This window comes from Arachis hypogaea, chromosome 12, assembly GCF_003086295.3.
Source record: "Arachis hypogaea cultivar Tifrunner chromosome 12, arahy.Tifrunner.gnm2.J5K5, whole genome shotgun sequence".
Classification (NCBI taxonomy): Eukaryota; Viridiplantae; Streptophyta; class Magnoliopsida; order Fabales; family Fabaceae; genus Arachis; species Arachis hypogaea.
This window is the reverse complement of record NC_092047.1, coordinates 34993143-35007404: the sequence shown is the minus strand read 5'-3', so window position 1 is coordinate 35007404 and position 14262 is coordinate 34993143. Positions and strand designations below refer to the sequence as shown.

The following is a 14262-nucleotide window of genomic DNA, read 5'->3' as shown; positions in this document are numbered from 1 at the left end:
CCTAATTCTGCCCGTACTCTAAAGTTTTAAACCCTACCCTACCTTATCTTACCTGTAGAAATATCAATTTTTTTTAAAATAAATATAAAATTCAATCATTCCTAATTTCATACATATTAATAAATGATTTAAATTACTAAATTAACTAACTAGTTTAGTGATTGCTCACTTATTACAAATCATTACATATTCAGACCGATCTTTACCCTCCCTACAGCGAATTGGATATCCGTGGATAGGATATGTATTGCCAACTTTAATGAGTTTCTTTATTTTAAGTTAGTTAATACATAAAAAATATTAATTTAAAAATTTAGAAATTTTTTATATATATAAATAATAAAATTTGAGATAAATAAATTGCAAATACATATATTTAGTTTACACAATATAAACGAGATAAGATAACGTAATTTCGTAATAATTTTAATAATTATTTGATTCACTAAATAAAATATTTATTTAATTTATATAAAATAAAAAATCCCTAAAGTGACTAGTTTTAAAAATCTCAAGGACTGTTTTGGTAATTATGATTCCGGTTCTTACGTTTTCTCGACTTGAGCCAATCTGAAACATCCCCGACATAAATACTTGTGAGAAACAGTAAGGAAAATACAAAGACACGTGGCATTCTTACCTCACATGCCAGCATATCAGGGATTCTGCGCGCGCTCTCTTCCATTGCTTCCCCTTCACCACTCAACCAGCTCCGCCGAGCGACTCAATAATGGACCCTCCGATTCGTGACTCGGAGTCCAACCCTAAACCCCTCTGTGAAAACAAAGACGTCGTCTTCATCGACACCAACCTCGACACTCACTTGGCCGTCCTCGTCTCCGATCACGATACCGTCTCCGACCTCAAAGGTCTTCCTTTCACACTTTTACTTTCTCTTTCTTCATTCTTTAGAGATTTTTTTATTTTTCAAATGCAGACTTTGTTTTCCCTCTCCAGTACAGTGTTCTGAATGTTTATGACTTTGTGCAGTTGTTACGACGTTCTGCATTAGCACCCTCAATGTTTGAGAAAATAGCAAGCTTCGTTTTCTAGGTTGTGTGTCCCCAAAGATGCTTGCTTTGTCTTTTTGTTTTTGTGTGTAGGAAACGAACTAAAATAAGTGTGTCTAGAAGTTTGGAACTGCAAAAACAAGAACAATCAACCGTGTCTCGTTCATTGTTTTAGTCTTCAAACACACACAAAAAAAAAAAGAGAGAATGGTTTAAGACCGGTTTAGTAGTTTTTTTTTTTATCGGAAAATGCTTGCAGCCCTAATTATGTATATTTAGAGTAGAACTGTTTCTATAAGTACAATGCATGTTTTGGTTTTATTGTTCCTTGGATTATGCACATTGAATAGTTTTGCGAAATTCTGTATCGCCCAATTTTGAGAGTTGCCATGGCGTGCTGCATGAGGTGTTCCAAAAAGGATTAAGATATGCTGCGGTGCACTGCTGATATTGTGATTTTGTTGGTGGTGATCCTGGTGATCTTGATCTTCACTGTCTTCAAGCAGAAGGACCCTACCGTTACCTTGCAGTTGGTTAAGGTTAAAGAGGCGAGTTTGGTTATTTTCCCGATTGGGGCAATAAATGTGTCCTTGGGCATATTGCTCACGGTTGAGAACCCCAACCATAGAAGCTTTAGTTACCACAACAGCACGGCGTATCTTAATATTCGTGGGAAGCTTTTGGCTACTGCCCCATTGATGGTCTTGTCATGAGGACACACTTCCAGCTCAAATATCTCTGAACATCAGCACTACTTTGAATTTCTATGCAGATGACATAATGAAAGTTCTGGATTTAGTGGCTGATTTTGTTAAAGGTGTTATAAATTTTACTTCAACAACCACCTTGGAAGGGCGTGTCAAGGTGCTGAACCTCTTCAAGAAGAAAGCCACTAGTTCCTCCTTTGGTGATCTCTTTGTATTCGTACATGACAAGAGTGTTAATTCTACTTGTAAAATAGATGTCAAACTTTGACTAAGATTGCGTTGAGGCAGACAGCTCAAGTATTGTATTGTTCAAGTAGTTAGTGTCTAAGCAACCCTTAGTTTCTATCCCCTTTGCAGTGGATTTGATATTGTCTGTGTGACTTTTTCTTTTAAGATTGTTTTTGAAACCTCAAGTGCATAAAGGCAGGCTTCTCTAGTATATGCTTCATAATCATTGTTATGTTTAAAATCTCTTAGCATTTATAACTCACTATTGTCTTCTCTAATATTCTTTTCTAATCATTGCTTAAATATGCACATAATTATTTCAGAGTTCTAACATTCTGTGTACATGGCATATGTATGAATTTTATATGCAGAGCGAATTTCGTCAGGACACCAATCATGCTTTCCCAAACTTGGGCAGATACATATTCATGCAATGAAGGTATATTGTAGTAGATCTTGTTGACTCTCTTTTGCTATCCAAGCCATGGTCGTATTCCTATTCATTATAACATTATTTTGCTAATTTGCAGGTAAAGCGCAAAGGGTACTTTTATCACCTATCTGATTCCATGTTTGTAAAAAGTGCCTTCTATGGTTTCAAGAGCTGGTTTCTTAGTGTGGATGTTTCTCCATTGAGCAATTGTGGTCAAAATGATCTTCTGATTTTCCTAACCAGCTGGTACTTCTTGGCAATTCAGATAATGCCTTGACTGGTTTGATCAATGATGAGAAAGAAGAACATGATTTTGTGAATGCATTCGATAAAGCTGTTAAGGATGATAACGTCGTTTGCGAAGATGAAATGTCAAAATCTGTGTCTAGTGCAAAGGAAAAACAGATGAGTACAAGGAAAGAAGATGATACTGTGGAATATGATGCTTCTGTTTTTAGGCCAGGTAATGATACTGTTCAAAGGGAGATTGACGTTATGGCAGACCCTTCATTAAATGCAACTAAAGAAGTAATCATTGAAAGTGAAGTTCTAAAGGAGCATCAGCACAATGAATTCAATGATAATAACGCGACAATTGGCATTGGTACTGAGTCAATGAAAGAGGCTACTGAACCTTTACGTGCTACAAATAAGAAGAAGAAAAGTAAGAGATATTTGATTCATGATGCTGACATTATAGAGAAGAAAGGGAAGAAGAGATCGTCAAATTCTCATGAGACACGTTTGACTTCATTCAAGAAAGATGCAGAAGCATATCCTTCCAACATTGGAGGGGGTGTTGAAGTGGAAATTTATGAAGATGGTATAGTCTCTAAAGGTAATATACTACTCAAGGAACGGTTGAAAGTAGACATATTATACTACTCAAGGAAATTTTGTTTTGTTTTGATTCTGTATAGAGGAACCCTTATCCCCAATTTGTATTATCCTTCTCATCTTATTGAATTTATCTTTTTTCTTTTTTTTTTTTGGTGAATAAAAAAAAAAAAGAAAAAAACTAATAATTGAAATAAACAAATAAATAAATGTTAAATCTACTGATCCTTTATTGTTTTTTTATCCTTTCTAGATAACAGCATGAGCAAACCTACGCCTGAAAAAATGGAGATTGGAACTGATGCATCCTTAGAAGGCATTCCATCTAAAGTAAAGAAGTCAGAAAAACACAACCGTTCTGATGTTGAAACAAAATTACAACCTTCGGGTGTAAAGGAGCCAAAGGAACCCAAGCAGTTGAATGAAGATAATTTGAATATTGTTCTTGACCAGTGCAATGAAAGTGAGGTTGGTCTGATTGATAGAGCTGAAGGAAGAAGAGAAGTATTACAAGATGATCCTAAGCCAATGCAGTTGGAAGAATGCACACCATCTGAACAGAATAATAACACTGAAGCAAATATCAAGGAATCAAATGTGACTCCGAAAGCTCTTTATATGAATGAGATGGGTGAACCTGTAAAATCTGAGAAAAAGAAGAGAAGGAAGAGAAAAGATATGGATTTGGACGAAAGAACAACTACAAAAGAAGAGTGCACACCATCTGAACAGAATAATACAGATGCAAATGTCAGTGAATTAAATGTGACTTCAAAAGTTGCTGTTTCAAAAGTTGTTGTGCTTGGACTCAGTGTAGTAGAAAAATCAGAGAAGAAGAAAAGAAAGACAAGAAAAAGATAAGGATTCAGATGTAGGAACAACGAGACTACAATATTTTGAGGTATTTATAATTTCTTACTAGGTTAAAATAAAAAAATCCTAAGCTCATAACATAAAGTCTAATTTAATAACTAAATAAATAAAATCAAAATAAATCAAACTAAATTGAACATTCTAAAAATATAAAATAATTTCTAAAAAATAATACTTGATCTTTTTATATCACGAATATTTAAAGTACGTATCTGTTACATACCCTGAGGAGAATGCTGAGTCAGCAGTGCAGGCAGCTAAAAAAGGGAAGATAATAATCCCTTTATCTTATCATTATTCTAGACAAAATAATAAAGGAAAGGGAGGAATAATTGATTTAAATAACTGATTTATTTTAGGAAGCAATAACTGATTGAATCAGTTAGAGGAGAATCAGGGAGTGCATGATTCTAGGAGGCAATAACTGATTGAATCAATCAGAGGAGAATCAGAGAACTGCATGATTGTGAAGATTTCGATTAGAGAGAGGGTGAGGCAATAAAAGAAGGAACCAAATAGGTATTGAGGAGGAAAATATTTGGAAAGGCCTAGGCTAGGAGAGAAGAGGACTCTCGAAATTCCTCTGCTATCATTTTTCAATTCTATTGTAATTTCTGCATTTCCATTCAATAAATTCCAGCTGAGAGTATTTTGCCTAAAAGGTAACCTGTTCAGTTTGTTTTTTTTTGTTTTACCGAGTGCTGTGGGAGCATTTTGTTGGTACCAGTTTTAACAACTGGTATCAGAGCACCGGTTCTGGGTGTTCTGTGCATGGTGTCCACGCGAACTGCCATGGAGTCAAGGTTGGAGGCGGTGGAGAAACGGATTGAGGAGTTACAGGAAGCTCAACAACGATCCTTAGAGGCATTCTTAGCAAATATGTCGAGACAAATGAGGGAGTTGCTACCTCAATAGCACCAAGGTGGAGGCGCTGGTGCAAACGACACCGGAGGAGGAAATGACGGTGGAAGAAACGAGCAAGATGACGAGAGGGTAGAAGGGAACGGTGCAGGAGACGAAGGGCAGAGGAGATTCGAACCAATTTGAAAGCTTGACTTACCGGTATTCTCGGGGGAGGATTCGAATGGCTGGTTGGTGAGAATGGAACGCTACTTCAGGGTAATCGGAGTAGTTCCGGCGCAGAGGCTGGATTTTGCAACAATGGCTTTGGAAGGGGAGGCCCTCACCTGGTTCGAATGGTGGGAACAGCACACTCATTTTCATACCTGGATGAGATTCAAGCAAGACCTCCTAAAGAGGTTCCAACCCGAAGCAGCTCTTAACCCAATGGCTCCGCTGTTAGAGGTGCGCCAAGTCGGAGACATCGCACAGTACCGGAGAGATTTTGAAGCAGTAGCCAGGACACAACGAAACCTCGGGGCGGAGACTCTCGTGTATTTTTGTGAATGGCCTTAGAAGGGAGACTCTCGTGGCAAGCTTGATAATCTGCCGGCGTTGATGGATAGAGCCATGGCAATTGAGTGGTGAAACCATGCCTGGCAGGATTCCGGAGTGAACCCGACGGACAGAAAAGGAGGAGGAGGATCCAAAGGAGGCGGGTCGGGGGGACCCGGATCTATCAGCATGGGATTTCAAAAAAATCCTAACTGGACTCGATCACACGAGCTAGCACTAACTCGAGCTCGGTTGGGGGAGGCGGCGCGGCGTCATCCTCTAGGACCAAAGGCAGTGGAACGCAGCGACTCTCCGACGAGGAGTGGGCAGAGCGACAACGGAAAGGCTTATGTTTCCGCTGTGGAGAGAAGTGGGGACAGACCCATGTCTGTCCTATGAAACACTACAAGATTTTGTTGATTGAAGAAGACGAAGAAGATCACGAAGCCGAGCAGGAGGATGGGAGGTCGGAATTCCCAGTGGAGGAACCCAAAGGAGTTGAACTGCAGTTGTCTTCCTACAGTTTTTGGGGATTGACAACACCCAACTTTCAAGGTGAGGGGCGATTTTCGGTCAGGAAGTGATGGTGCTCATAGACCCTGGAGCGTCGGCAAACTTCATAGCCACCGAGGTGGTTAGGCTGCTGTCCCTGCCAGTGAAAAGAGTACGGGAATTTCGAGTAGAGGTAGGGAATGGTGCCATAGAAAGGGGACATGAGGGCTGTGAGGAACTGCAGGTGACTATTCAAGGAATTCTAATTATTCAAAGTTTTTTTGTGATGAAACTGGGCTATTCAGAGGTCGTTTTGGGAGCAGGATGGTTGGCCAGCTTGGGAAAATTTGTGGGGGATTATAGTGAATTAACGTTGAGCTGGAAGCAAGGAGATAAGGAATTCCATTTGCAGGGAGATCCTTCACTAAGCAGAAGTAAGGCCTCTTGGAAGACTACCTTGCAAGCGCTAAAGAATCAAGAAGGTTTTGTCATCACCCCTGTCTTGGCAGCCACTGAAACCCAACCTGCAGAACCCTTTTCTGGAGATGTTGAGCAATTTCTGCAATCTTTTGGGGACTTATTTAGCACACCGGAGGGACTACCTCCCAAGAGAGAACAAGATCATGCTATAATCTTGAAGGAGGGATCATCAATTCCTCACATTAGATCATACCGTTATCCCCATTACCAGAAGACCGAGATTGAGAAAATAGTAGAGGAGATGTTGAGCTCGGGAATAATTAGGCCCAGCACCAGCCCGTTCTCGAGTCCAGTCATTTTAGTCAAGAAGAAGGATGGAGGTTGGCGGTTTTGCGTAGACTACAGGGCCTTGAACTGGATCACGGTGGCTGACAAGTTTCCCATTCTGATCATAGAAGAGCTGTTGGATGAGGTGGGAGAAGCAAGGGTGTTTTCGAAGCTCGACCTTAAATCGGGATACCACCAGATTCGCATGCGGGAAGAGGACATTCCCAAGACAGCATTCCGAGAGTGGTTTTCCCCTTAACAGCTAGCTTTTAAGGTGTGGTTTCCCACTTTCCTTAGATACCTAACAATGGTATCAGAGCGTGGTTGTCGGCGCCATGGAAAGGGCTACCTATAGGCTGGATTAAGGTGAACACCGAATACTGATAGACCGTAGCAAAGTGGCTACCGTTGGGTCAGTGTCGATAGAGTAAAGCTGCCGTGGACGTCGGCTCTCCAAGGCCGGTGTATTGTTAGGGACTTGGGTATTATGGGTGCTCAAAGTCTCACATCGAGTAGTATGGGATACTTGATGTTGTATATAAGGAAAGTGGTTCTTCCCCCTTAACACCTAGCTTTTAAGGTGCGGTTTCCCACTTTCCTTAGATACCTAACAATATTTTTTTCCTCTTCAAAAGGATTCGTTCTCGAATTTTGTAGTTGAAAAAATAGTGCATAAAAAGAACAAATACAAGAAAGATAAATTTTTTTCCTTTCTTTTTGTTTGTTTTTTTTTTCTCTTTGCATTGTATGCTCTTTTTTTTTAAATAATGAAATTAACCAGAACAACAAAAATAATAATAAAACACAAGGAAGACAAAGATAACAAGAACATAAAGAAGCACATGAGAGACAATGAACCTTTTTTTTGTTTTCTTTTTTATACAAGGAGAACAAATATAGATTAATGAGGATTAATCTAACACCTGAAATCTAATACCAAATGATAAGAAAGAAGAGAATAAACAAAAAGATAAGAATTTAAACTGAATAAAAAGATACATTGAAATTGAAATAGAAACAAAAGAGATAAATTGAAATTCAATAAAAAAAGAATCACTCTACTTTCTACTCAATTTCTTGACGCAACAAGAAAGGGGCTCCTCAACTTAACTTGTCCACACCATAGTCTGGGAATTGAATCGAAGGGACTCTTCAACTTTTTATCCAATTTTCCGATGCAACAACAGAGAGACTCATTCAATCTCACTTGTTCACATCATAGTTTTATCACAAAAATAAAAAGAGAGGTTTTCACACCTCTAATCAATAAATGATGACTATAATACTTTATGAGGTATTTATAACCTATTATTTGGTTAAAATAAAGAAAATTCTAAACCCATAACATAAAGCTCAATTTAGTAACTAAATAAATAAACAAAATCAAAATAAATCAAACTAAATTGAACATTCTAAAAATATAAAATAACTTTTAAATAACACTTGATCTCTTCATATCACGAACATTTGAAGCACGTATCAAAACATCATGTTGGTTCTAATATCTTCAAATTCCTCTCTACTAATTGTTATATCTTCTTCACCCGTACTGACTGTTGCATCTGTTTTTATGTGCGCATAAAGTTGGTGATATAGAATTAAAATAAGTGTCCTTGATGATTCTTGTGCCAATTTCACTCACTTAGAAATAGTGTTTTCCTGAAATTTGGAACTAATTATCTTGTTGAATAAAATTTGTTCAGATTCACTTGGTGGAAAAAGACTGGAAAGTGGTGAAAAAAATGACTTTAAAGGAAGGTAAGGTAGTGAATTGTATTTCTCTGGCTATAAGCAGCAACCTTTCTTTCTCGTTATTTTACTTTTTGTGTGGATTCTTGAATCTTGACACTCTAGTATTAAGTTTGACCGACTTTAAGCCGAACTTATAGTTGACAGAAGATTATGGATTTCTGGTTATCATATTAACATAGAGCTACACTTTTGAGTATAATGCTGAAATCTAAAGGTATTTGATTGATTAATCAAATGATGCTGAATAATCATGAAACAAAGAATAATAAGGGGCATTTTTGTAAATAGCTGGCAAGATCATGCTGCTTAAAATGGTTAGTTTGAAATTATGAACTTCCACTCTTTCACATTATTTACATCGTTGCAAACCATAGGTGTTTCACCTTAATTACCTAGGGTAAGACCCGCAGTACGCGTGGGTTAAATGATCAAATATAAAAATTAGTTGGGACATACTCATTGATACTAATAGTTGTTATTTTTACTTTGAAAATTTTTTTATGCATAAAAATCGATAGTATAGGGTAAAATACTGTTCTATTCCCTACTTTCAATAGCCTAAATAATCGTTTTTTTTTTAGTTTATATCAGTAGATTCCACTTATATGTGAAAAGGCTATTATGTATGTGTATTTAAATAAAACTAGTAACACTATGTTATTGTTATGCATAAAAAAATTAAATAATTAATACAAATAATTTCATTGTAATCACACAGACAACTATAACTATGTGACATTCAGTTATATATTTAGATCTGAATCTAACTCGGTAAATGATAAATGTGCTATTAAGTAATCAAATAACAAAGATAAAAGTTGCATTGATGTGTGTCATTTAATACCCCACCAATCGAGCTGAAGTGTATAGTGAAATCCTAATAAGCATATTATAAAGTCTTTAGATAGTATCATTGACACATAAGGAACTATATTAATTGAACAATATTCCTTGTTTCCGTAACCGGGTAAGTAATGGTTATCACCATATCACCAACTATCACAGTTAGGGATGGCAACGGGTCCCATGGGGGCATGGCGCCCCCAATATCTGTCCCCGTCCCCGCCCCATCTCCATGACGGGTAACGGGGACCCCGTATCCGCCGGAAATCTGGGTCTCCGCGGATATCCGCGGATATTTGTAAAAATTAGTAAAAATTGAGAAAAATGAAAAAAATTAGAGAAAATCAAAGATAATCTTCAATTATCATTACAAACATAATATCCATAATCTTTAAAAACTTAAATAGCAATAACAACAAACATAATCATCCAAACATATCCATAAACAATCAAATATTACATAAACAACCAACCATATTCATAAACAACAAAATAAAGTTCATGAAATCATAAAAACATAATTCCACCATCTCAATCTTCCTTTCATCCCATAATGGTAGTGATGGTAGATTCCGACTTACTTGAATCCTACATTGACAAGAAAACAATTTAAAGTTAAAATCATATAATAACTCAATAAGTCAATAATATAAAAACATAGTGTGTTATATGTAATTTAATAGTTTACTTACGTCAACATCTCTTTCAATGTTATTAATTGTGTAGCACTCAAATCCTATGTTAGTTGTAGTGCCAAGTTCATTCCAAAGCCAATCTTGATTACACATTAGAGCCTCTAATGTGTTCGGACGCAATCTACTACGATGTGGCATAACAAATCGACCACCCGTACTAAATGAAGATTCAGAGGCAATGGTAGAGATAGGAATTGCCAAAAAATCTCTAGCAATAGCTTGCAAAGTAGGAAACTTCGCTCCATTTGACTTCCACCAATTTAAGATATCAAAATCATGTTCAGTTTGTGGTACCGGTATCTCTTCAAGATAATAATCCAACTCGCTCTTTGTATCAATAAATGCGGATTCCTCACTTACATGTGCAGCAAAATCAGCTTGCCAATCCTCATGACTGAACTTCCTCCCCTTTGAACTTGAAGGAATTGATGGTGGTGGTGGCATATCTAATTGAGCAGCTTGGTCTCTCTCTCTTCCCTTTGTTGCATATTCTAAAACTAAATCTTGCACTACCCTTTTCACTTGACCCATTACAATACATGCCTCCGTTTCACCATATATTTTACAAAAAAAGAAATTCAATAAATACATCTTGTACCTAGGATCCAAAAGAGTCCCAATAGCCATAACTGTATTAATCACACCCCAATACTTTTTAAACTTAGTTATCATACTAGTAGCCATAATTTCAATTATCTCATTTCCACAATTTTTCCACTCCATCAAAGCCAACTTAATCATACAAACCTTAGGAAAATAAAGATTTGATGTAGGATAAGTTGTTCTAGAAAACAATTTAGTCACATCAAAAAATACCTTCAATCTTTGAAAAATTTCATCCGTCATATCCCAATCCTTCTCACTAGGCAAAGATTTATATTGACTCTCACGCAATGACAACCTCTCAAATACATCTCTATACATAATTGCAACTTCAAGCATAAAAAATGTTGAATTCCACCTAGTTTTATAATCAAGACAGAGATTTTTTGTGTAGGGTATTTTAAGTTGTGCACATGTTTCCTTAAATTTTTCTTCTCTTTTAGGTGTTGCAGTCCAATAATGAACACTATCCCTCACCCTTTCAATAGCATGTGAAATAAGTTGTAACCCATCCTTGACAATTAAATTTAATATATGCGCACAACATCGCATGTGAAATAATTTACCCCCCAAGATAAAGTTTCTATGTGACATTTTAGTCAAAATATTCACAATCATAACGTCATTAGTACTGCAATTATCAACAGTCAAAGTGGATTCCTTCCTATTAAGATTCCAATCCATCAAACAATCCACAAGAACCTCTAAAAGTACCTCAGCCGTGTGGGGAGCCGGCACATATATAAACCTGTAATGATAATTTAGTACAATTATAACCAGCTTTGCAATTATATAAACATTCGGAAGAACCTATAATGATAATATTATTACCTCACAAGACGGCTTTGCAATTTCTAAGAATCATCAATGTAATGAGCCGTAATAGCCATATAACCTTTGTTTTGGTTGCTTGCTGTCCACATATCAGTCGTAATTGCAACTCGACTTTTATTACGTTCAAGGACATTCATTGTCTTCGATCTCTCATCGTTGTAGAGCTTCAAGATGTCACTCTTTAAAGTGTTGCGAGTAATCACCTTGAAGAGAGGTTGCAAAGCATTACAAAATCGTCGAAACCCAATGTGATCCACAATAGATAGCGGATACTCGTGAAGACAAACCATAACTGATAACTCTTTCCTTGCATTTTCTTGGTTGAAGGTATATGCACCAACCACTACTGTTTTCCCACTAGTTGTTGGAGTTGTCTTCATCATACATTGTCTTATATCTCTAGTGGTGCGGAGCTTGTAGCTTTTGAAGTGATCACGTAAGTGCGAAGTGCCTTGTTTTGGGTCACCAAGTAGCTTCGATTTGCAATAATTACATTCAGCCTTTAATTTTCCCTTGATTTCTACAATCTTGAAGTGATTCCACACTTCGGAGGTTAACTTCCTCTTTCGAACACCACTTGTAGTGTTTGTCGTTCCTTCATTAGCAGTTGCGGTATTCGTTGGGGGTTCTTGAGGTTGAGATTGAGGAGCCTCTTGCGTAGGTTGAATATTAGTGCCTATAGGTTCTTCCGATGGAGCACTCTTCTCAAGAGTATTACTCAATGCATCCGAAGAAGACATTCTATAAATCATGAAATATAAATCATGAATCAAAATCACATTAATCTAAAATATAAATTATGAATCAGAATCTCATTAACCTAACTCAAAAATATAAATTATAAATAAAAAATTAAAATTGAGCTCTCCAAACTATTCAAATAACACTACTTAGATATGAATATGATATTAGTTAAAACTGTTTGTTCTAGTGAAACAGATCAAAGAATAAAGGAACTGAAAGCAGGGTAGTAAATTAGAGTCTAAGTCATTAACCAATTCAGTTATATTCTGTTTCTATCCTTTTTCTAAGCTTTATATATATATATATATATATATATATATATATATATATATATATATATATATATATATATATATATATATATATATATATATATAGTGAAACAGATCAAAGAATAAAGGAATTGGAAGCAGGGTAGTAGATTAGAGTCTAAGTCATTAACCAATTGGGTTATATTCTGTTTCTATCCTTCTTCTAAGCTATATATATATTAAGTCCAATGTTCAATACTCCAATCCCTTTTAAATTGTATTATGTGCCTCGCTCTTATATATTTATTTGGCCTAATTCATTCAGACTTAACTGCCAAGACAGTAATCACCACTCAATATCATATCTTATGTAATCAAATATTTAAATAGGAACAACTCTTCACTAGAATAAAAATGAAAATATTGTTTATCAAATTGTTTTGCAATGACTTTTAAAAAGAATGAAACCATTTGGACTTAGCATAATAAACGTTTATGCAAAAACAAACATGGCACCGATAAACTATGAGGCATAGTTTTGAACCAAAATTATAAATTACACAACTAGAATCCAGAAATTCATACTCAGAAAATCATTAACCTAATCAGAAATTAAGAAATTCATAACCTAATCAAAAATTCAGCACATCAAAACTCAATAATCTAGAAATTCAAAACACAAAAATTCAGATTAATAGGAAACTCATTAATTCAGAACACCCAAATTCGTTACCCTAATTCAGAAATCTAAATTCAGAAAAGGGGATGGAAGACCAGGGAAGACCAGGGCTGACTTACCTGAACCTGATGGAGAAAAGTGGAAGGAAGACCAGCGTCCAGCGAAGACCGGCGACGCGAACAGGAGAAGATGACGACCACGACCAGGAAAAGACGACGACGTTGCTGACTCTATTGCGACCAGCAGAAGAAGATGACGTTGCCGGAGCCCGCGGCGGTGAGCTCGACTGCCTCGACACCTTCAGTGAGCGACCGAGCCACTCAGGGAGTCTGGGGTGGGAGGCGGCGCTGAGAGACCAGAGGGTGGAAGGCGGCAGGCGACAGTCGGCGGTCGGCGGTCAGCGGGAAGGAGGCAGGAAGGGCTAAGGGTTTGAGGAGGAGTGGAGACGAGAGTCTCAATTCTCAGTTCTCGCTCTCTGTCTCTCTCTGAAGCAGGACGGCTAGGGTTAGGTTATGTTCAAATGAGAGTGGCTCACACACACACACATATATATATATATATATATATATATATATATATATATATATATATATATATCAGGGCATTTTTGTCCTTTCACACAAACGGGAATTTAACGGGTCTCCATAGGGCGGGGACCTTTACCCCACTCCCGCCCCGTTTATTATACGGGGCCCCGTCCCCCGTCCCTGCGGGTAAAAATTACTCCCCATACCTGCTCTCCGACGGGTAAATCCCCGCGGATACCCATCCCGCCGGGGATTTTTGCCATACCTAATCACAGTGCTACTTTCGAAGGCTTGAAGTTCAAAATCACCGTATACAGTATTTCAGCAACCCTTATCTCTTATCTAATATACCAAGATATACACACATTAGTTACATTGTCTCATGTTTTGCATTGTCTCATGTTTTGTGCCATTCTTTACAAGTCAAGAACAGCATCTAATCTCAATAGGATGTTTCTCGGGTGTCCATTCTTCAAGGTGAGCGATTATTTTGATAGTAGTTGGATGAGAGTGTTCTGTGTCTAATTATGGTGTTATCTGAAAAATTGCTCCAGGTTAAAGAACGGTGTTGCCGGTATTTTGTCTGGCTTGATGAACACCTAAAAAAAATTA

The 14262-nt window shown here is 37.1% G+C and overlaps 1 protein-coding gene across 1 annotated transcript; it reads left to right on the top strand.

Annotated features, from left to right (window-relative positions):
* Positions 1-498: 498 nt before the first annotated feature.
* Positions 499-8673, top strand: LOC112727297 (uncharacterized). The gene is made up of 5 exons (XM_072209163.1): positions 499-869; positions 2317-2384; positions 2476-3216; positions 3469-4116; positions 8426-8673. The coding sequence occupies exons 3-4, from the start codon at positions 2748-2750 to the stop codon at positions 4074-4076; spliced, it is 1077 nt and encodes a 358-aa protein (XP_072065264.1). The 5' UTR covers positions 499-869; positions 2317-2384; positions 2476-2747; the 3' UTR covers positions 4077-4116; positions 8426-8673.
* Positions 8674-14262: the final 5589 nt, after the last annotated feature.